Source organism: Lagopus muta, chromosome 17, assembly GCF_023343835.1.
Source record: "Lagopus muta isolate bLagMut1 chromosome 17, bLagMut1 primary, whole genome shotgun sequence".
Classification (NCBI taxonomy): Eukaryota; Metazoa; Chordata; class Aves; order Galliformes; family Phasianidae; genus Lagopus; species Lagopus muta.
The window spans coordinates 12311634-12334842 of record NC_064449.1 but is presented as its reverse complement, the minus strand read 5'-3'; the positions used below and the strand labels follow the sequence as shown (position 1 = coordinate 12334842).

Genomic DNA, 23209 nt, shown 5'->3' with positions numbered 1-23209 from the left:
ACGTATGCTGTATACTTCTTAACAAATGTTGAGATTTGGAGCAATAAACATTATTATAACATGTAGATGTAAAATCTTGATTATCAAATAGCTGTTAGGGGAGTTGTAGCTAACTGTTGAGTCACGGCCTGAAGCACAGATTGAGCACCTCGGGACAGGACACGGTCAGCCCTGGGAGCACAGGTGAAGGCAATTCAGTTGTGGGACAGGAAGGGGCGCAGCCTGGCTGCACCTCTCTTAGCATTTAAGGGCTGAGTGCCGCTGGGGAAGGATCTCTGCTTGGAGATCCCTCCTTGGTGAAGCTTTTCCTCTGAACCTGGAATCTCCTGATACAGGTGAGCAATCTTCTTCCTTTTCCTTATTTATAGTGCCTTTCTGTCATGCTGGTCCTTCTGCTGTTCGCCTCTGGTGAAACACCTTTCCCGTCGCTACAGGATGATCCTAATGGGTACTGTAATCCTTGTTCTTCAGAACCGATCACTTCTGTTGCATCCCCGCAAGTTTTTGAGAGCCTCTTATAGTACTTTATGTATTTCACGTTTACTTTGCTTTTTCATGATGTCCGTGTCCGTAAGGCCTATTTTAAAGCACAGAACTTCTTCGGATGATAGCAGTAACTTTGCTGCGGAGCAGCGCCACCTCAGCGAGGACAGCGGCGAACGGCGCAGGGAGCGATTCCGGCGGCCCAGAACGGCGTCCGGCGGCGTTTCAGATGCGAAGCGGCAGCCGAAGGCCACAGGATTCCAGCCGCCGTACCTGCGGCCCCGCGTGAAGCACCCGGCTACCGTGACGGACCGCCGGCGGGGACCGGAGCCCGGCGATCCGCGGACCTGAGGGCACAGCTGGGGCCAGCCGGTAGCCTCCCGCTCTCTCTTCTCCCGGGAGCGCTCCGGGCACGCACGACCCAGCTCGCGCCCGGACAATGGGCGAAGCCCCGCGCTCGACCCGCCCTCCGTCCCGCCCGCCGCAGGAAGCGCGGCGCCGAGCGCCCTGCCCGCCGCCATGCATTGTGGGGCGGCGGTAGCAGAGCCAAGATGGCGGCCAGCAGGAGGCTGATGAAGGTAACAGCGGCGCCGCGTCGGGAAGGGCCGCGGGACGGGCGGCCCCCGCCTCTCCCTCACCCTCGGCGCTCCTGTGAGACCGGGCTCCTCGCCTCTCCCTGCCGCGGGCCGCTTAAGGGGCCTCTTCCCGTCCCCGGCCCGGGGCGGCCGGGCGGGAGCGGTCGGCGCTTGGGCCTCGGCCGTGAGGGGCCGCGCCGCCGCCTCGGCCCCGCGCCGCGCTCTGGCATCTCGCCTCGGCCGCCGCTCACCGCCAGGGGCGGCCCGGGAGGGGTTCGGAGAGTGCCGCGAGGCCGTGCGGAGCGGGCTGGCCCCCTCCCTCGGGGGGCTCCCGCGGTGACTAAGCAAAGAGGAAGGGCCGAGGGGGAAGGAAACGGCGCGGCCGGGACGCCCCGCGCCCGGCCCATCCCCGGGGCGGCGTGACGGCCGGGCCCTCCCGGCGGGCCGCGCTCGGCCGGGCAGGGAGCGCGGGGGCGTCCCGTGCCCTCTCCGCCCCTCGGCCGGGGGGTTCCGCTGGCCCCGCTGTGGGGGGAGGGGGGGGGGGGTCTCGGCGCCGCAGTTTGGTGGGGGGACCGCCGCGCCCGCGTGAGTCAGAGGCTTATCGAGGTGAAGCGTGGACCCGGGTTCAGAAGTTGCCTCGCTCGCTCCGGGCGTGGTGATGGATTTGTCTTCACTGCGATATGCTGACGAGGAGGGAGATTCTTATGTGCGGACAGCCTTGAGCGTGAGTTTCCACGAAGAGAGCATATTTACTGTAAAATACCGTTTGTGGTGAAAATTGGTACATAACAGTGCTGCTAAACTTCTCCTTCAGTAGCAGATTTAGAGGTGCCCTTAAGGCTGTGAGCCCTGGAGGGTTAGGGTTCTGCTGGGGGCTGTAGGTTGTTCGAGGTTACGTTTCCATGGCTGATCGCATCCGTGTGCACGTGAGCAGTCGCTTTTGAGGAAACCCGTAACTCAGCATTGCTTTCACAAGACTCATTTTGTCACCTTAATTGTGCCATGTAGGCATCAAAAATTAAGTAGTAAATATAATATGTGCGGAGTCATTCAGATATGTATTAGATCAGCAGGCGTAAGGCCTTGGTTCTCCTGAAGGCTTCTGAGGAGGTGGCGCTTGGTTTTTATTTCGTTTCTGATAGCTGTTATTTTTTGGTCATAGTTTGAGAGCCATCAGCATATCTGCAGCTTTGTATTTGAATTAGGTTCTTTGTTTCAGATAGGATAGGTGTAGCTTCTTGCAAGGCAGTTTTAATGCCTGCTCTGTTGTTCAAAAGCACGTCAGTATTTTTTTCTTAGAGGAGAAATATCTAACTCAATGTCAAAGTATTTAGTACAGAACATGAAAATATGAGAGGCAAGAAAGTTTGTCCTTAAATTTACGGAGCCCTTGTGCTTCTCAGCCCCTCACGCAGTCCCCGGTGCTCCTAAAGCATCACGTAGTGCCTTGGTCTTTCACTGAAATGCCATCGAAATGGTTTTGACGATGTGACCTTTTCTAGAAAAACAGTGGCAGTTTCTTTTCAGAAGGAGCGGTGTAGGAAGGAAGGAGACATTGATAACTTCCCTCTTACGTTTTTACTTTCATTTTTATTGCCTTCTGTTTATGGACCGTGTGTGTCATGTGCTTTTTTTTATGCCACTCCAACAGCTGCGAGATGCTTTATCGCATAACTTATACAGGCTGTTCAACAAGCAGCTTCATTTGTTCCTTTTGTGGCATCAGATCAGCCTGTTGTGCTCTAAGTTTGCTATTCATCTGGATAGGAACAGACTGGAGCTCTTATAACTCAAGTATACCAGCCTGATACTGTTGTTTAGGTTATAAAGTGGAAATTTGCTGATCTCAAGTCTTTCACTTTCAGAATTTTGCACTATGAAAGAGCCTATGGGATTCCAAACTCAGGACCATGGGATGATGGGTGATTCCATGTGTCACTGAATATCCAAAAAACAAAACAAAAAAACAATACTAATAATAAGGTACAATAACCATTAATTGGGTTGGTCTCTTCCAACTCAATTAGTTCTCTTTTTCTGGGGGGGCTAAACATCAACTTTGTCTTTTGTAGCTGAGAATGAATCTTTTATAGGTCGCATAAAATAAAGGCATTTCCATTTCCGTGAGATCTTGCCAACATTTTGAAGTGCTGTAATCTTTCCTGAATACGTGTCACACATCAGTCACTCATGAGTCACGATGCCACAGAGACTGGTGAAGTTGATTCATAATAACATGCAGCCTGCCCACAGGCAGACGGGAGTGTTATTGTAGTTGCCACCTTTCAGGTGGAAGTGGGTTTCCTCTTCAGATTATGGACTCTTCAATTTGCAAACCTCCTTGTGAAAGAAGCACTGAAATTTTGCTGTCTTACAGTTAGTTTTAACATTTAAGTCAGGTTATAATGTGCATAAGATTGCCTTGTTACTGCACACTGTGTGCAAATGGCCTGTCTTAGGCCAAGGCCCTAATTTATGTCCTCTCTTAGCAGGGCTTTATGTGATGGTCTGGTCTAACTGTTTTCTGTTTGTTCAAGTCTTTCTGCGAGCGCACCCAGGTTAGTAAAAATGTGAAACATTCTTAGCTAATGAACTGTGCTCCAGCAGCATTTGAGGTGGAGTTTTGATCTCTGAGCCACCATTGCACCTCTTCAAAGAGCCGCAGCTGACAGATCGCCACTGTTTGTGGAATATGAGAGGTGGGAATAAGGCAGCCTGCACCAAGGGTATGTCGTTATGGGTTTTCCCTTGTAGGATGGGACTGAGAACCTGGCAAACGCAGCATAGTTCAGCTTAAGAAAGCAGCTCGTTCTTTGCTTTTGGGGGGCTGCTTTGCTTCATGACTGTTTCTTGTGAGGAGCACCTTTTCCCCAAACACACGTGATGGGCAGTACATCTGCAGGAGACATGTGAGAGATTTCACTGAAGGGCTTGCAATTTCCACTCACTAACATGAAACAGGCTCTTTTCTGGAGTTGAGTGATCTGAAGGGAAGCAGTGCATAGCTGCAGAGGGGGAGGCTCTCGTTGCTGAGCAGTCGCCGCTTGGCGTCAGCAGTGTGTGGTAGTCAGGCACAGGCAGCACTCATCGCAGTGGTACTGAGCTGCCCTGGGTCTGCAGCTCCTTCTTCCAGTGCTCATCTGCAGTATGATCGAGCTGACGTCTGTGCTTTTGCTTCCTGGCTTTTAAGTGTTACGAGGGTTTATAGCGGTAAGAATTGAAAATAGATTTAAAGAGTAGGTAGCGATTCTTTAAATCTCTGTTTTCAATCTGCCTCCATGATTGCATAGTCAGACGTGTGCCACCGTTGAACTCAGTGATGAAACCCAGGGCTGCCCTGCTGCAGGTGGCCTGCAGAGTGCTGCAATCTCCTGAACAGCAAGACTGTCCCCAGGAAAGGTGCTACAAACAACTCTGTGTGTGTCCAAGCTTCTCCTTAATGAGGGATGGAAGGCCTCATGCCATACGTGGTTGTTTGCATGTGAGTGAGAGCTGATTCCTTCTTCAAAAATGAAAATTGAGAAAAAGGTTTATAATCAAAACTTTAAGAGAACACTTATGAGTGAAAACCAGATGTAAACATTTTGCCAAAAAGTAAAATTACTCAATAAAAGCATGTGAGCATATGGAACTGCAGTATCACAGCCTCTTGGTTTCAGAAACTCTGTAACAGCTCCTAAATGAGCTGGAATCTGGTTTGTTTTCTTTTTTGGTTTTGTTTGTTTTGCTTCTTTGTTTTTAACATTTCTCAGCAGTACACAAGATTCAAAAGTCAAGCTGGAGCTCCTTATCGGTGTTTTGGAGCCTATTTAGCTTTGTCGCACATCTTTTAGGTAATGCACAAACAGATAAACAAATTGTAAATGTTAGGTAAGCAAAGTGTGCAGTCATTTCGGCAGACCTTTGTTTTCATTTATGAATTCAATAGCATCTGCAGCTTAATGCAGAGCTTCTTGCAGTCGATAAACTTAACCATTTCAGTCTCCACTGAATCTTCCTATCCATTTTGTTTCTTTTTAGCCAAGCCCCCAAACTTCAAAGATGTGTAAGCAAAACAGTTCCAGGGCTGTGCTGGACGCCAAGTGGTTGGTGGTTTGGTGGCTTGGTTGTTTTTTGTTGTTGTTGTTGTTGTTTTGTTTGTTTTTTTTTTTTTTAGCCTTCAATGAATTTTGAGGAGTAGGAGTTCTAAAAATTGTTGTAATCTATGGCTCTAGGTGTGACTCTGGCATTCCAGCTTTCTTCTAAAAGGCGGGTACATTTTACTCAATGATCTTTAGGGTCTCTTCCAACCCAAGGCATTCTGTGATTTTAAGGTGATGTCACTTCATTTTCTATTTCAATCATTTGAATTCACAATGAATACAATCATTTGTGCTGTTCAAAGCAAAAAACTGAAACTTTATGTATTGGTTATGTACGAGAAAGGTAGCGTGTGCATCCAGGCCTGCTGCCAGCGCTCTTCCCCAAGGCTGAGGTTACCCCAGAACAACTTCCTCCTTCCCACGTGCTGGGCAGAGCGTGTTGTCTGTAATAAGTGGGAGCAAAGCGGCCAGGTTGTGGGAAGTTAAAGATGACTTAAACTTCTGCAGTATTCGAACCTTTGGTTAGGCTGCTTCTGTGTGCCTTTAATGATGTTGCTTGACAAAGGGGTGGAGGACAGAAGAGGAATTACTCTATTCACTGCCTGCCTGGACTATTAGGATTTATTTTAAAATAAATATCCGGACTGTATTCTTATACCCCATAAAGTAATTTTTGACCCTCTAAGATTAGCTCTCAGCACTGAAGCATTAACTTCTAATCTAATGCTGTTTGGTGACATTTGGTAGTTCATTCACTTCTTCTAACTGTGCCTATATCCTTGAGTTGTCTGCTTCTGTAGTTCTGAGACCATTTAGGCCTTTATTGCGAGTTCCCACCCCTTTTTAATCCTGAGTTCTTAATCTCCTGTCACTTCTGATGAATAAAATATATAGAAATACATAAATACATAAAAACACTAAAAATATGAATTAGAAATAAGAGTAATACATTGCAAATATGCTTCTAGGGTAAGAAAAGCCCCTGCTAGGATAAATTGGCACCTGTCTTAAGCAAGTTTTTCAGGTGGGTCATGTCTCCAAGTGAGGAAAAGGACTGCCTGCTTTATCCTCCGCTCCCTTCTTGGTTATTGTTACTCCTGCAGGACCCAAGGCAGCAGGGCAGGAGGCACAGAGTCTCGGCCTGGCACACTGCAGTCATTTGCTGCTTCTCTATGAGAGTGAATTCCACAGTCGTTCCGTGTGTCATTTTGAAAGATGATCAGGGTTTCTGCTGGCTCTTTCCTGTGTTGTCTTCCAGGCTGTTTAATTCCCTCTCCCATGTGATGGACTTGACAAAAAAAATATAGGGAACAACTTGTTTATTTGCTTGGATTTCTTCCTTTTGTGCAATTCTTATTACAATTTTGTAATGATCTGTGCCCTGCTTGATTGTATTTCTTAAGTAATCATTCATTTTTTAACCTGAATCTACTTATGAAATACAGATATTTCATTTTCCATTAATGCAAAGCCGTTCTATCTTTTTATGAGTTTAATAGTAGTGATTTTCCAGTCAGTATACTTAAAACACTGAACTTGGGTTTTTTTTCTTTTCCTGTTTTAGAGGCAAGGTATCTGTGTTGCATGTTTATTCATGCTTAACTACATAGTGGTAAACTTAGCCTGGTTTGTTCCTGGTGGCCGGTGCGCTGCATCTGGTGTGGAATGGGATTTATCCCTTGTGGGACAGTTTGCTTTTGGATGTGGCAGTTCTGTGTGCGGAGAGCTCCCTTAGAACAGCTGCAGGAGGGGCATGAACTGCCCTGGTGCTTTCCAAGCAGGTGCCCTGTGCCTTCAGCACTCAGCACCTCTAATGCTCTGTGCGTTGTGGTTCCTGTGCTGGCGGTTGGTGTTTAATCGTAATATCCTGCCTGGGTTTGCAAATGTGGTTGTCTCCAGTGGAGGTCTGTGTGCTGGCAGCATGCACCTCAGCAGTGCTTTTTCCCAGTGTGTGTGGGCTACTGTCATGTGCTTCACACTTGGAACCACAGGGAAAGTTTTACGTTTCGTGTCAGGAGGCTTAATTTGAGTTCAGTTACGCTGTCTGTGCAGATAAAACTCTTGAAGGACTGTCATTATTGTGGGAATAGGTGGAGCCTTGGGGTTTTGCTTTTTTTGGTCTTACGGCTTTCTGATGAAATAAATACTCAGGGAAACGGCTGCTGCAGTAGGGCTTATAGTCATTTTAATATGAAAATAGCTTACATACTTGTTAGAGATGTAGGCATCACCGAAGCCGAGAAAAGATTTTACTGGTGGTTGATGGGTACAGAAAAATACCTTGTTTGTATTCCTTGTTACAGATAGAGAAAGTGGCATCTTAATAAATGCTGCAAGCTCTGATGAATGAAACGAAGGTAGAGCTGTAACAGCTCAAGTTATTGATCTAGGTCAGATGAGTATTGCTGAGATGTCCATTAGCGTTTGCATTGCTTACGTTGATCTTGCAGGAACTTACTGGTTTCCAGCTGAGAAAATTGGTCTGTTCAGTGACTTTGTAAGTTTTTAAAACTATTATGAACTAATTCTTCCAAGTCACTGGTTTTCATTTAGGGGTGTCCCTTTTTATAAATATAATGATCTTGTTAACAAAGTATTATTGCATGTTTGTGACATCGCAACATAACCCTTTGTGAACAACTTGTCTCAGAATTTTACTTCTCACAGGGACAGCGCTTTGTTTTCTGTGGGTTGCTGCCACTGAAGCCTCAGGCTCCTTTAGTCTTAGAGGAGCTCACGCTGACCTCCAGGTGTTTTGCTGAAACAGAGCTGAGCCTTGTGCCTCACATCATATTAACTGCTGACTTCCTCTGCTTCTTTTCCAGGAGCTTGAAGAAATCCGCAAATGTGGAATGAAAAACTTCCGTAATATCCAGGTTGATGAAGCTAATTTATTGACCTGGCAAGGGCTTATTGTTCCTGTGAGTATGAAATGCTCTTTATTTTAATGAGCTTTAAAACATGATCATTTTTTTACCGTAAATCACCAGTTTTGCATTGCTGTTAGTGACCATTAGATAGTTTTTGTACACTGGCAAGATTTCTTCATTGTAGGGAAGCTGGCTTTCAGAGTTGTTGTTTTCTGGGCAGTGAAGGGTGCCAATGGATTTAATTCTTGGCCCTCTTCAGACTTCTCGTATAGTCTCAAGACAAACATTGTAATCTGTCTTTTCACTTCGTGTGAATGTCTTGTGTGGTTTTATTAGTGCCTGATAATGTTGGTAGTAGTAAGTAGTAGTAATGTTAGTAGTGATGTTTGTTGTAAGTAGTGTGAAGAAAAATCTATACGTAATTGATAGGGGCTCTGGACAACTGATGAATAGTTGGCTGAATGCTGGGTAACTGTGGGTCTGATCCAGCCAGTGGCTGCCCTGGAAAGGCTGCAGAGCCGGCGATGGTGCTGGGTTGCTTGGGAAAGGTCCTGGAAAGGGGAAGCAGGTGAGCTGTGTAGTTGTGTAGTTATCTCAAGCTGAAAGTACAAGATTTACATCATCATAGGAGAATGCCTGAGTTATGAAATACTTTATTTAGTCCTCAGTAGATTTCTGTGTGTTGTTTTATTGTGGTTTTTGTTAGTTTGGGGTGCTTGTTTGTAAATTACTGTATTCATTTCTAGGGAAAAAATTAAGTGTTGGAAAAAGTCTGCAGGGAAAAGGTTTGGATTTTTACAAGTGAGCTCTTTAAAAGAAAGTCCTTAGGCATTAATTGCTTCCAAAAACACTAATGCTGCTGTTTAAAAGCAGGAGTAGAATTCTTCTATTAGTAGTATTAGAATAATAATAGAAGTAGGTAGCAACTGTATTAGTCAAATAGAGAGGGACTTGTTAGGGAGGGAATAGCAGGAATCTTAGTATGTTAAATTCCTTGGTTGCATGGATTTTCACCTTCCTTTATTTTGCACTGCTGTGGCTCACGTTCATTTATTACATCAGCTGCTTTTAAGTATGGCTCTTTGCTGCTGCTTTTTTCCTTGGTGCTACCTAAAAGGTCTCCTGACCAATGTAAACTATTTCAGAAGAAACTGAAGTGTTATTTTGGCACTGCCTTCACTTTCACAGCTGAAGGCCGTTCACAGACTTGGGTCGTGTCATCTCTGCTAAGATCTTTGTGAGGCCTTTGATCTTGAGGTGCTGTAGAACAGATTTAATTTACTCTCATTCTATGAGCAATTCCCTCAAGTGGTTGAGTTTACTCTTCCTAATACAGTAAGCAGGATTTGGTGCTAAAATTCTACATAACTGAGAAACAGTGCTTTGCAAGCCACTCCAATTGGCGTGGTTCATGTGTGCCAGGTTAGCATTTTGGCAATGCTTCGAAGTGGTGTTTGGGTGGTAAACATGGCTAATAAAGCAAAGCACCAGAATGTTTGCTGCTGCTAAAGTTAGAAGTATGTAGGGTATAACATCTATTTATTGCAAGCGAAATGTAACACCAGTAAGGATTCAAGGCCAAGAGGGAATTTTGTTATGAAATCTATGCTTATTAGAGCAATTAATATTTGTGTCATAGCTGTTTTGAAGAGTAGTATAGATTACGTTTTGAGGAAATGCTATAAAAGATGCTTATGCTGAAGCATAATTTGTTTTTTTTTTTTAGCTGGGATAGAAGGCTTCAAAATATCAAATATAAACTGGATACAAGTGAGGTGTGCTGGTTTTGGTTGTAGTGGTGGTTTCTAGGTTTTTTCCCAAGTTTTTTCTTTTGAAGTTTTACATGCTGTTCCCAGTTTTGTTCTTGCTGAGGGTTTGAGATACAAGTACTGTCATTAGTAGAGTAATCAGTTACTGATTATTAAACTCTGTAACTAGGCAGTATTTTGGTTTGCTTTTTAATTCAAATATTAAAGATACGAAGGTTAGTATTTTGGCAGTGTTTGTGCAGTAGTGCTAAAAGAACCTGTATACATCGTGTTTTGTTTTTAGTGTTAGTTCAATTGAGAAGCCTGTTGAAGGTGATTTCTCAAGTTTTCCTGTTCTAAATTGCACAGTAGGGTATAGCTGAAGTTCTGTACGTTGAAAAAAGCACTGTTTGATTTTTTTGAATGCCAGTATGAGGCTCCTGGCTGTAGTAAAAGGTGCTGCTGGGTTACACTGAATTTTATTTCACTTTGTCCATAGCAAACGCTTCTGATAAACTTGTGCAGAGTAAAAATACATCAGGTGAATGCAAGTCAAGTGTTAGATATCTGTATTTCAGCATTTATAATTTGGACTGTCTACCTTGTCAGTAGAAGAATAAATGTAACAAATTACTGGAAATGAATTTCTTGAATATTCTGTGTTCTGTCTCTTGAAAAGATGAGCAACTGCTTTACATACATGTTTAGTTAAAATTTATTGGCGAGTTATGGTGAAAAACTGTTCTGACTGAGAGTCAAGCAGGAAATGAGCATTCTTAAGCCAGTTCTGGTCCTGTAGCATTTTCCTGAACGTCCTCCCATGTTCTAGCAGGTGATGGAGGTAAGAACAAAGCAGACAGTGTGAGAAGAGGGCATTAATGTAAATTGCCACTACAGCCAGAAAGTTATTTGTTAAACTTGAAAAGCTTTTAGGGTTGCTCAGGTAAAAAGTGGTCTTCAGCTACTCGAGTTACTTCTTCCCTTGACTCAAAAAGTCATGTGTCACTTCTTAGAAGCCGCAACCAAAACAAAATTGAATGTTATGTGTTGAATAGCATCTTAGAGTGCTCGCCAACCCCAAGTATTTGTAAAAGCTTTTTAACCTCTGGAGTGGAACTGAATTAAGGAAATGGCCCGATAGGTAATGCAGAATAATTATACTTAACGCAAACTGGGAACACGAATTCTTCAAGTATTTGGGAAGGCTTGGTGTCCTGGTTATTATTGCCTATAGAATGTCATTTTCATCATCTTTAAACATAGCAGGAGCTTTTTTCCTGCCTTTCTTCAGCAGTTAGCATTTGAAATAGTAGCAGTGTTCGAAAATCTTTGCCTACTTCACAGTTCTCTCATTGTACTCCATCAAAACTGATCTGATAGCAGTGGGTGCTAAAACTGCATACGAATTCAGAATGTTCTCATCAGCAGATGCAGTGGATATCTATCTTTAGTACGAATTAATGCTCAGCAGGTTTTTATGCAGTCAGCACAAAAGGGTTCTCAGAATGCTTATGGGAATGTGACAAATCAAACTGCTTTGCTGTTTGAACCACCATGTTGTGTGAAATACAAAACAGGCAGGTTTAGGGAAACCAGTATCCTCGTGAGGTTTCCTGTTTGTGTATCAGAAAGGGTTTACAGTGTATTTCAAAATACTTATAAATGTGGGAATAAAAATACTTGTTAGATCTCTGAGCATAGAGTAAATGGGATTGGTTGCTTTCCTACTAGCAGGAGTATCAGCCAGCTTCAGAACAGTGGTAGTCTGCCTTTCTCATGCTGACACACAAAGGTGATGGAGGTTGTATTGCCTCTTTGCTACCGCATTAGTTTTGATGTTCATAAATGTAGGAATGTGTTTGGAAAAAGTGCCTTGAAAAGAGGTCGTTTAGTAGATGAAGTCTGAATGTGCTTTTACTTAAAGTTCACGTGTTACAGAATGCTGGATTGTTTATGTTCTGTCATCTCATTGCAGGACAATCCTCCATATGATAAAGGAGCCTTCAGAATCGAAATCAACTTTCCAGCAGAATATCCATTCAAACCTCCTAAGATTACATTTAAAACAAAGATCTATCACCCTAACATCGATGAAAAGGGGCAGGTTTGTCTGCCAGTAATTAGTGCTGAAAACTGGAAGCCAGCAACCAAAACTGACCAAGGTAGGACTCCTTGTGGAGGAAAAAAGGGTATTAAGAGACTTTGCATTGTGTGTTTGAAGCAAACAGTATTTTCGCTTGTCAACCTGCTTTTCTGCTTTATCCATTTTCCTAAGGTTTGCCTCATGAATACATATTGTGAGTAAAGCATGCAGCTCTTCTGGAATGTCATTTTGTTATTAGAACATAAAGTAATGACACTGACTTGTGGCATTTCCACCTTCAGGAAACCAACTCTTAATGGCTGAAGAGTTCATTGAGGTTGTTTCCTTGGTGTATTTAAATACAAAATGGAAAAGAAAAAAAAAATGGTGTTACTATATGTTTCTTTTTAAACAGTAACTACTTACATGTTTGGCTTGTTTGCTTAAAGAAAAAACAAAATCATGACACAGATTAACTCTTAGCTATTAAAAGATCACTGCTGTGAGGCTTACTGTGTGGAGTGTCTTTGGATAAAAATTACTGTAAGTATTGTAAGGAAGTCTCATTAGGTTCTCTGCCAGACTTGAGAGTGTGATAAGTCTTGCCTCTCGTTGCTCCATTAGTTAGGAGCAATGTGAAATTTTTCGTGAAATTTTCACATTTTCTGGCAGGTAATGATAAACTTGATGTTAAATTTTTATTACTGTACATAAAGAGGCTTTACTGAGTGAAAAGGCATTGTTACATGCTGTATTAGTTTGTTAGTTTAAAGGTCCATGGTAGGAAATGTTCCTACTTGGCCCCCATCCCTTTCAGGTAAAGGTAAAGTGAGAAGGCTGTGCTCTGAAACAAGCTCCCGTGATATTTAGCATCTTCCAGGGTGATAAGCATTGTAAGCACTTACACTGCAAAACTAGGGAGAATCCAGTTAAACTGGGAGGTGGCAGACTGAAAACAAACCCTGACTTCTCACGCTCTGTTGTGGCTGCCAGCATTTTGTGTGAGTTCAGGAGGCCGCTGGCTGTAGTATTGGCACAAAGTTAGCAGTTCGGTATTCTTGTTTCGAAAAACTGTAGGGTGCTGCTTTATATTAGTCTGGAGTCCATTACCTCAAGTAGAAAGCTGTTAACACTGCTGTTCAGGGAAATGCATCTTTGGTGTTTTCACTGTCTGTAGACTTGCTGAGTTGTGTATAAACTTCAGTTGATGGATTTGAGAACTCATGACGATTGTAACCCAGGTACCACTACTGGTGATAAGAATGTATATAAGGAAAAAGCAGCAGTAAGTTTCATGGTAGCACACAGGACTTGCTATGTAAATGCAAAGTACACTTGTGAGCCTGATTTCTCTTGAAAGTGGCGTGGGAATGCTGATTAAATGGCTATTGTTACAGAAAGATCAATGCAGTGGGAAGGAGATACGGGAGCGTAACAGCAAAGGGACCAGCACAGATAGGATGGAATTTCAAAGGAAAAGATGCTCACCCATCTCTGAAGATTTCAGTTCACAGGAAAGCCTCCACAAAGGAGGGATCTCTAAGCAGAGATCCTTCCCCAGCAGCACTCAGCCCTTAAATGCTAAGAGAGGTGCAGCCAGGCTGCGCGCCTTCCTGTCCCACAGCTGAATTGCCTTCACCTGTGCTCCCAGGGCTGACTGGGTCCTGTCCCCAGGTGCTCAATCAGTGCTTCAGCCTGTGACTCAGCAGTTGCGATGCAGCTGTGAACAGTGGTATGAAAAGCACCTTGCAGTTCTTACTGTATTGCCTAGTATATCTATACTAGAAAACATATTTGGTAGTTCAGAATAATGTCAAGAGTTGTTCCCTACTTATAGGGGAAGTAAGTCACAGAAAAATAAAGCTGAAAAAAATGGTTTCCAAAAGTAGATCCAATTACATCTGAATTGCTTAATTTATTGTGAGAGGTATTAGGGAAAAATGTTCTGTGACAGAAATTCTGGGGCCCTCTTCACTTGATGCATTACAGGTGAAGCTGTCTGTGAAACTCCTTGCTCAGCCATAAGGAGGCAGGATGCTCAGTGCTTGGGAAAATACTGTGCTGTGCATTTTGGTCTTTGCTCACAGGCAGTTGGTTCTGTTCACAGATGTGATTTCCTGATGTATTTGCTGTCACTGAAGTACGCGTTGGCATATTACTGTAGCTTACTGATGTGGTATCTTACTCTGCTCTTGAAAAGAAACAAGATTTATTAGGATATACTTAAATGCAGTTTAAGTTATTTTCTTATATCTTGTTCTATCTTCGTTAATTTAAAGGGGAAAAAAAAATGTCTTAGTCTCTGACAGTGTTCTTACTTCTTTTGACAGTAATCCAGTCCCTCATAGCACTGGTGAATGATCCACAGCCTGAGCATCCCCTGCGGGCTGACCTAGCTGAAGAATACTCTAAGGACCGTAAAAAATTCTGTAAGAATGCTGAAGAGTTTACAAAGAAATATGGTGAAAAGCGACCAGTGGACTAAAATCTGACACAGCTGATGTCAGCAACGTATGATAGAAGATCGGAGCAGTGCATTTGAGACATCCCGTAAAGCAGGACTCTATGGAAAATTGACAAGTGCCACCTTTTGGTGTTAACTTGTGGCTGTTACTAACTTTCTACAGTTTTCTTAATCAAAAGTGGGCTAGGTAACCTGTAAAGGAAGAATTAAAAATTTAAGATGTTCTAGTTCTGCTTTCTTTGTTTAAAAATCACTGCTTCAATATACTTTAAAGTATGCTGTTTTCTTTTTTTTTTTTTTTTTTTTTTTGTCAGAATTTATCAAAAATATCTTAGACTTATATTCTGCCCTTGAATTGAAAAGGTTGTGGCTGTCATTTCTTACTTCTCCTTGCAGTTACCACTATCCTGAGTTCATTTAATTCAGCATTGAATTTTTGCTCCTCCTCAAACTGATGTCTTAGAAAAAATATCCCACTTCTGGCAGAAAATGATTGAGTGTTTGGCAGTTTTGTTTACTCTTCTCTTCAAAACATTGCACTGTGCTCTGTGGGACTTGCTGCAAGTTCCCCTTAACTTCAGTTTGTAACATAATAAAAAAAAAACAACCCAACTACAATCAGAAATGTCCAGGTCTTATGTAAATCTGGCTGATGTTACCACAAAATGTTTATTAAATGGGGAAATCCAATTTCTTGTCTGCGTTATTGAATTAGAATATGGCTTATGTCCTGCTTTTGGAAAATGCTGGGAAAAAAAAAGTAGTAGTAAAACGTGATTCCAAACTCCTTTCACTTTTATTCTTAATAAAAGTTAGTGTAAGTTAGCTTGGATAATGTGCACAGAACAACAGTGCGACCAGTTTAGAAGTTTCAGAAATTGAGGACCAAGAGATACACCGAAATAATAAACTGGTATTGAGTGAAAAAGTTGGTATTTTGGGAATGAATTAATTTCAAATACTGAATGTTAGCACTGCTAGTGAGATTTTCTTTCATCCAAATGCAGATGATGTATGTGCTAGGGAATGGCACTCACGCCACTTCCTTCCCAGTTGCTGTACAGTTATTACTGAAAATAGTACGAGAGTAGGATTAAGCAATAAACTGAATACACTTCACTGCTACTGTTCCTACGTTTTAAAAGTACACGTTAGGTTATCTAATGACTACTTCAAGTTATCATTCTGACTTGGGCAGAGCTGTTTTCCCTTTGCTCCAGGCACACCCACGCATGCTGAAGGTTGCCCTTTCTGTTCAGAGTTGGGCACCTTTACTGTGTCTCTATTGCTTTTCTTCTGCCTGCGTGTCCTAAGTCTGAAGTGTGATTGTAGCTCCAATCAAACTGCCATACAATCAAACTGCCTTCTCCACCTGTAGAACCTGAGTATGTTACTGAGTAAACAGATTTCCAGAAATGCATAGGTAGCTGGGAGTACATATCACTTCGATTTGCAAGAACTTGAATTAGAAAATCCCTCACATCTGGATGGTTGTCTATACTCCTAGAGTCACGTTTAATACAGCCTCTACCTTTGCAACCTTGCAGAAGTAGTGCATCAAGCTGTAGGTCTATTGGTTTTTAATGTATATTTGCTATTCCTTCATTTGCCCTTCTCATCTGGCTTTTATTTTGGATTTAGTGAACAATGACAGCCCAGTACCTCACCTCTGCTGAAAGTAATTTTTTTTTATTAGTTAGGGAGCTAAGAAATTTCATGTTAAGTGTTCTTAGATGGATTCTTTGGCAGGTAAATGAAGTTAAACCACATTCACCTTATTTACGGAAACTTACCTTCCCTAAGTGTTTCCTGGCTTGTGAGAGCACTATTACCAAATTTTTCACATCTTTGTGTCTTTGGTTGCAGAAAGTTGGTACTGATTTTGTTTCCTTCACGCTCACTCAGATTCGTAATAAAATAATGCCAAATTATCTGTTGAACTGAAGTGTGTAACTTCGCATCAGCTGAGTCACTGTACTTTTTGATCATGTCTGTTCACAATTGAAACATTCTTTAAATTTGCATTATTTTTATTATTTAAAACGACTGTAGCACTAGTTTGCTGCCATCGTTACTACTAAACAGTATACTTTCTGGTTGTAAGCCTCTCAGGTTAAAGACTGCATTTATTTCAGTGTGGCTTGGATGCCATTGTAAGGAAACTGGAAGAGCTGTGTAACTGAAGGAGCTTCCGCTGATTTGTAGAGATCTATAGCAGTGCTGTATGCTAGCTGTTCTCATTTCATTTGTAAAGATCACACAGAAGATGAGCATTACCATCAGTTTTCTTTGTGTGTGTTTCAGAGCTCAGTTTTTAATCATGAAGTGTGTAACATAAGTGATGGCTTTTGTTTGCAGGTGGCCCTCTAAAAGGAAGATAAAGATCAAATACTGTACTGTGTGGTTGAAGTCTGAGGTGAAAAAGAAATCAAACCCTTTGTTAACTCAGGAAATCAAGCTCTTGTGCTCTCTGGTTCCCTAAGCCATGCTGAATTCTAAACATGCAGTTGAAAATCCAAAATAAAACAACTACACCCATGAACACTGGTATAGGCTTTCTGCAATTCCATTCTGCTACCCTAATAAAAATTGCTCTCAAAGGCATTGTGGCATGGTTTTATTTTCAAAGAGATTTCATGTTTGTACCTCGGCTATCTGTGTACAGTGTTGTGTATCACAGCAGCCTGTGTGTGCTTCCAGTCTCAACTCCGTGGTGAATGTGAAGAGCCCCTGAGAAACCTCCTCTGTGCATTCCGTGCAAGGGAAAGGTTCCTTACTCACCAGTCTTTCAGAAGCTCTGTATTCATTTCCACATTTAGAACTCATTTCAATTTAAAAAACTGGTTCAGTTCTGCTTATCTGACAATGAGGTATTTATAAAATGCCTTTCTTAACAACGTCTGCTCAGGTAAGACTGTTGTGTTCATTTCCACGTTCAGCTAGAAGAAAATCATACAAGCTGAGCTAAGTTACATCCCAACGGTTGTGAACAGAGCAAAGTCACCAATTGTTGCGCAGTTCAAAAGTTTAGATTAAGGTTTAAATTATCCATACCACGGTCACAGTGCGGAGAAGGAGCTGCAGCATTGGCGCACCGTCTTTGCAGCACGCGGCAGGGATGCAGATGGCACTCCCGCGTCCAGCCGCGCTCTGGCACCTCAGTTACCTTCCGCAGCTCTGAAGATGCGGTCTTCCGCGTTTTGTTTCCACACCGCGTAAACTGCGCCCTCAGATGGCGGTGAGGCGAACTGCAGCACCGAAGGCGCTGCTCACACTGCTCCTGGGAGGACTCCGCTGTTCTGCACAGCACGGGCACAGTGTGGCAAGATAAAAAAAACTGTCCCGTGTCAAATCAGCTCCGTTACGATAATTAGGAAAGAGCCTGAGAAAATATTTTACCAAGTGTCCTCGATGATTTTTTGTGTTTGTACAGAGCAAACACTGCCTCAGGTGCACAGGAGTGGTGGTTCACACAGCTCCAGTGACCAAAGTGACACAAAGATGCCCTCCCAGCTCTGCAGGGCCTTGCGCCTGGAGCAGATACCTGAGTGCTTTCTGCTCACACTGCATTACAACAGAAAAAGACCTGACTATTTTTTTGCTTAGAAAAGATGGCAATATTAATTTTTTTTAGTATTTAAAAAACACTTTAAAATGATGTTTGGTAGATCGCTTTTGCACAGGAAATGAGCATCAACAGTCTGAAAGAAGAAAGTGCCACACAGAAAGTCAGTAAGATCTACATCTTAAAATGCAGTTAAACACAGCAATATGTACGGGGCTCATTGCAGCTCAGATGCTTTCATGATTGGAATTAAAATGAACAAACAGGACAAGGACTTTCAGGCTGAAGGTTCACATGGAATATGACTGACTGTCACTGCTCACAAACTGCTTCAACTTTCACAAAAGGCTTCATGCAACTTCCAGGCCATTGACAGCTCCTGTCAGCTGTGCTGGGAGGTGTTACAAAGGCTGGGAACGTGGTCCAGCTTATGGGGACATTAGCAACTGTGTACCCTTGAAGTACAAACGTAGGTATGCAAATATGTATATTTACAGATCCTTGAATGAACAAAGCTGAATGTTCCTTGTTTTGTAATGGCTCTGCAGCTCCGGCCTGATTAATGTCTGGAGTTCATGCAGGCGCTCCCAGGACTGTGAGAAATCATCCGGTCCTTCCCCACAGCCACCGATGGGAGGGATGCTTGGGTACCCTGGGTGCACCATCAGTTCAATCGTCACCGTCCTGTGCTGTGGCACTGGGTGTGCAGGCATCTTGGATGTGAACTCCACAATGGCGGTGTCTATGGCATTCTGGATGGCACTCACAGACATGTTCTTGCCCATGGTACTCAAACCTATGTAAATGTCTGGCCACCTGTAGCCAGAGGTGGGAACACAGACATTAATGTTAATGAGGTAGTTAGAAAAAAAGTGTGTTATGTCCAGTAGATGAGGAATCAAAAGTAAAACTCTAACTACACGCCAATAATGCTCTTTCATTCATTGTTAAAATCAAGATACTGTTTAGAACATCAGCTCTTCAGTCTGGCAGAAAGTCCCAGCATAGCTCAGATACCAACATTTATATGGTTACTCTGATAATGTATGCTGTCACGGCACTGGAATTGTGTGGCATCTGAGAGCTTAAAGGTGCACATTACTAGCAGTGAAAGGACAAACAGAGCTGTAACTGAGAAATGCTGCTATCAACTAACTTAGTAGGGAAAATAAAGGCCTACGTAAAAGTTACACATCTGTTTAGTAGCAATCGATTCCTCCTCACTCTCAGCAGCAGCAGAAGAGGTGGAGCGTGGCCCACTGCAGCACTTCCATGCAAAAGACAGCCACAGACTTCCACTTGTGGGGGTGTTGCCACAACAGGTATAAAGGCACAGCTCCCTTAGCAGCCACATGAGTTCCACCCTGAGGGCAGTAAGAGGGTCGTGGAGCAGTAGTTCCCCTGCGCTACCAAAGCATGGTCCCTGGGGTGGCACGGAGATCCTTAGAGGGGAATTTCCATCAAATTCCCCTGCATTGCTCCTGGCTCATTTCTCCCAATTTCTCACTCTGAGTTGCTGTGCCCTTTGCTTTCTCAGAAATAGGCTGTCCTAGTACAGTCTGAGTGCTCTGCACAGAAAGAGCACAGTGAAATGCTGGCCTTCTGCTAGTTGACAGCAAGCGATACTGCCATCCAGCTTATATCAATACACAACTTCACCTAAAAGCCAAGGCAATACTTCAGTCAATTGAGAAAGCAAGGAAAAGTAACATCATCCAAGGGCATGTGAGTGCACGGACCTCAGCTGAAGAGTCGTTCATCTGTAAAATTATGACTCACACGACACTGACAAGACTGTTTGCTTTAAAGCAGTGATCACTTGCTCTGGCATTGTACGCCCTATGATCTTCTTGCTTCCACAAAACGAATAGTGATTCTTAATTAGCTTATTTCCTGCTACTTAAAGCCCTTTCTTCACAATTCAAGGATGTAAAAAGTTATCTTTCAAAAACGTTCCCTAAATCTTACAACTAAAGTTCCAGTGCTTGAAGCACATCTAACGCTTCTAATCAAGTGGCATTACTCTGGCATCTGAAATGGTAAGAGAATGAAAGGTTGAGAAACACCCTGAGAAGAACAATCCATTTCACACGAAAAGTGAATCATCTCTTCTCAAACAAATCTGCACAGTAACCCATAGTGTCTCCAGAGCTTCTGTACTCTTGCAGAATTCCCTTGTAAGCCTCAGATTGGAAAGAGAAAGAGGTCTCGTTCCATTCTGAAAATATCTTATCAGGAACCGATACATCTTAAAGTTTTACTCCAAAAAGAAGGAGTAATGCCTGTCTTACCTTATTCCATGCTTTGTAAACACATCCACTGTCTTCAGAGAATCTTCTTCTACTCCCACATAGAAGTCCATCAGGGATGGCTCAATCCAGTCACAGTTATGAAGGCCTGGCTCTATTGGGACACGAGTGTATTCAATCCCATATTCCTCTAACACTTCTGCAAACACGTGCCTGACCTCTGTAAATAAAAAGAAACTTTAGTAAGGAATCAGATAACCAACTCACATCCCCTGAAAGCTGTTAGCACACATTTTTCCTTCAGTGTCTTAAACATAAAACCTCATTTGACTTTTCTGCTGAAATGGTTTTGTTCATCTGGATCAAAGCGCCCTTTTGAAGTGGAAATACCTGAAAGCATTACTCGTTCAACAACTGCTGTATGTGCCTTGTCTCCCCTTCAGCACTGAGTGCTTAGTCCAGTAACCTCTTCTGAGGTTGGGAGCCTTGTCCTGGAGTAAACCCGCGGTGGCTGTACTGTTGGGAACACACTCTTCACCAAGTCCCTGCCATAGTTCTTGAGTCAGCTGATTGTTAACACAGGGAAATACTGATTTTTTTTTTTTATTTTTTTTTTTTTGCCAAGTTTTCCATCTCTATACAAACAATGATCTTAGTTGGAAAACTGAGACACTGGTACTTGCCTATAATATACATATGAAAAACAAGCTGAAACCCACAGATAAAGATTGGAATAGAAATACAACCAACAGCACAGCTTTTGTAGCGCCCAATCTTCAAACTCAGAGGCTAACTTGTCCAAGGTGGGAACACAACCGCAATTGTAGAGCCTTACACAAATCCTATAAGGTTTATTGTCCAGGGAGCCATGGCAAGAGTGGGGCTTCTCATCTGCTTAGTGCTGGAAAGAAAAGGAGTGTTTGCTTACTTGGGAGAACGTGAATGTGCTGGTGTCCATCCATGTGAGGAGGTAGGTGGCCTGTTAGCTCATGGAACAGATCCACCTGGGCCTTTAGCTCCTGCTTCACCTACACAGCAGAAAAGGATTAAAGAAAAGGCTGAGAGCAGGAGGGTGCAAGGTGGGTATTGGAGACCTTGCTTGCTAGTACTTGGGATATGGCACTGAAAGGCACAAAGTGCTGGCTGGGTAATGGCGCTGGACTGCCTGGCATCCTTCCTAAGTACAGGTCTCCTTTCGGCTCTGGCTGAGTGGATGATGCTGCTGCTGTGATTTTTTATTTATTTTTATTTTTTTAAAGCTATGATATTTGAATATCCATTTCCCTTTACTTTGAAAGGCAGCTTTGGTCACTAGAACACACCCATCCTTGCTTAACAGTGCAAAACCAAATATCTGCCTAGAGAATGAGAGCCTCTCAAGATAACACAGAGTCTACTGAGAAGTTCTCTGGCATTTTCCCTTTATTGATCGCAGGTTCTTCACAGGTATCTGTTTCAATATCTCTTCTGCCTCCTCAGATAAGTAGTTAACAAGCACACTAGTGCATGTTTTAAAGAAGCAGGGAGAGTGAGTTGTCAAAGACTGCATAGATTTTAGCAGCATTACGTGTAGGACACAGAAAGCCAATTTCAGATGCCAAGGCACCACAGTCTAGATTCACCTGTAAGCACACTTACAGACATGACCTACAAAAAGATGTTCAACTATTATGTGCTGGAATAAGTGTAGGCTGAGCTGTATCAGGAAAGCAAGTTGCACGTGCGTAATGTTACAATATGATGGAAAGCAAAGCAATAATAGCAGAGGGGCAAAGTCCCACGCTGCAGTGTACTGCATACACCTGAACTCCCTTGGGTTGCCCCCACCTTCCCACCAGGTGCTCAATCACTGCTTCAGGCCATGACTTAGTGATTCTGCTATGTATGTGGCTTTCTCCTACCTCTGACATATTTAGGAGGCCTTTTGATAGAGCTGTTCTGAATCCCATTTTCCCATGAAAAAATCCAGCTTCACTGAGCAGAGAAGAGTTTGTCTTGAGCGCCTCACATACAGGAGAGCCCTCAGAGAGGTTGGCGTGCAGTCCTATGGGGATGTTGTATCTGTAACAGGAATAAAATACCTCTTAAACTTTACACCTCTACCTCCCTCACTGCATCAAAAGCATGAGGCTTCTGTGAAAGATCCAGACTAATCCAGATTATTGTGGTTGCTTTGGACCTTTTCTTTTTTAGAAAGGAAATCAGGATAGCCCAGAGCAGAATATATCCAGATAACAAACCTGTCCAGCCTATGGTATTCCCCAACAGCGTTCTCATCCTGGCTCACGTGGAGAGAGCAGCCGTGATACATCTCAGAATAAATTTCATATCTGTATTAAAAACTATAACTAACTGTATGGTATTAGTATCTGTCCTGAAGTTACTAGCAAATGACAGAAAAATCTGAATACTGCAACCATAACACTATAATAAGATGGAAAGCACAGCAATAACAGCAGGGCAGCTATTCTTTAGCTGCAGCAAATGAGAACAAGTCCAAGTGCAGCAGCCATAGACGCAGAAACAAAGGAAAAAAGATGCTTACATTTGGAAGGCCTCAGGTACGCAGGGATTTCCAGCGAGGTACCCTCACCTCCACTGCCAACCCTTACACAATGCCTGAGAAGGGGTTGACCGTGGCTCCAACCCTTCCAGTCACCCAGGTGCACTGCATGCACTTGAGCTCACCTAGGTTTGCCCTGCCTTGCCACCAGGTGCTTGGTCACTGCTTCAGGCCATGACTCAGCACTACTGCTACAGCAACTCTTTCAGAAAACAATTAATAAACTCCAGAGCTTATACTACTGAAAAAGCTGCCTTTATAAAACTTCAGTCTTACTTGACAACTTCATCCAAAGTTACACATAAGTGGAATCCAGCTGTACCTAAATAGTGCCTAAGGCAGCCATTATGGCAACAGCAAAGACTACAAGCGTAAATATTTTCTGAGTTTAAGGGTAACCTGGTGTGTATGGCAACTCTTGAGTCACGGCCTGAAGCACTGATTGAGCACCTGGGGACAGGACCCAGTCAGCCCTGGGAGCACAGGTGAAGGCAATTCAGCTGTGGGACAGGAAGGCGCGCAGCCTG

General features: G+C 43.1%; 2 protein-coding genes across 7 annotated transcripts in view; one reads left to right on the top strand and one right to left on the bottom strand.

Moving 5' to 3' along the window:
* The first annotated feature begins 307 nt into the window (after nucleotides 1-307).
* Nucleotides 308-16909, top strand: UBE2L3 (ubiquitin conjugating enzyme E2 L3). 3 transcript variants are annotated; one of them, XM_048964656.1, is made up of 4 exons: nucleotides 308-335; nucleotides 7966-8061; nucleotides 11734-11920; nucleotides 14172-16909. In XM_048964656.1, the coding sequence occupies exons 2-4, from the start codon at nucleotides 7993-7995 to the stop codon at nucleotides 14324-14326; spliced, it is 411 nt and encodes a 136-aa protein (XP_048820613.1). In that variant the 5' UTR covers nucleotides 308-335; nucleotides 7966-7992; the 3' UTR covers nucleotides 14327-16909. The 3 variants fall into 3 exon arrangements, with proteins under 3 accessions (XP_048820613.1, XP_048820612.1, XP_048820611.1); XM_048964655.1 differs by lacking the exon at nucleotides 308-335 and adding an exon at nucleotides 957-1061; XM_048964654.1 differs by lacking the exon at nucleotides 308-335 and adding an exon at nucleotides 1655-1782.
* YDJC (YdjC chitooligosaccharide deacetylase homolog) overlaps nucleotides 14587-23209 on the bottom strand; it is a 21653-nt gene continuing 13030 nt past the window's right edge. For all 4 annotated transcript variants that reach the window (XM_048964650.1, XM_048964651.1, XM_048964653.1 and 1 more), the window contains exons 3-6: nucleotides 22021-22180; nucleotides 21048-21147; nucleotides 20162-20339; nucleotides 14587-18686 (exon numbers count right to left, since the gene is read on the bottom strand). In XM_048964650.1, the coding sequence (XP_048820607.1) occupies nucleotides 18362-18686; nucleotides 20162-20339; nucleotides 21048-21147; nucleotides 22021-22180 (763 nt within the window). In that variant the 3' untranslated portion in view covers nucleotides 14587-18361. The remainder of the gene's footprint in view (nucleotides 18687-20161; nucleotides 20340-21047; nucleotides 21148-22020; nucleotides 22181-23209) is intronic.

What these genes read in the sequence shown, in the direction of transcription:
- UBE2L3 (XM_048964654.1), top strand. Translation starts at nt 1,717, where the DNA reads ATGGATTTGTCTTCACTGCGATATGCTGACGAGGAGGGAGATTCTTAT. An exon ending in GGCAAGGGCTTATTGTTCCT is followed by an intron (nt 8,062 to 11,733) that starts GTGAGTATGAAA and finishes ATCTCATTGCAG; the next exon opens with GACAATCCTCCATATGATAA. An exon ending in AGCAACCAAAACTGACCAAG is followed by an intron (nt 11,921 to 14,171) that starts GTAGGACTCCTT and finishes TTCTTTTGACAG; the next exon opens with TAATCCAGTCCCTCATAGCA.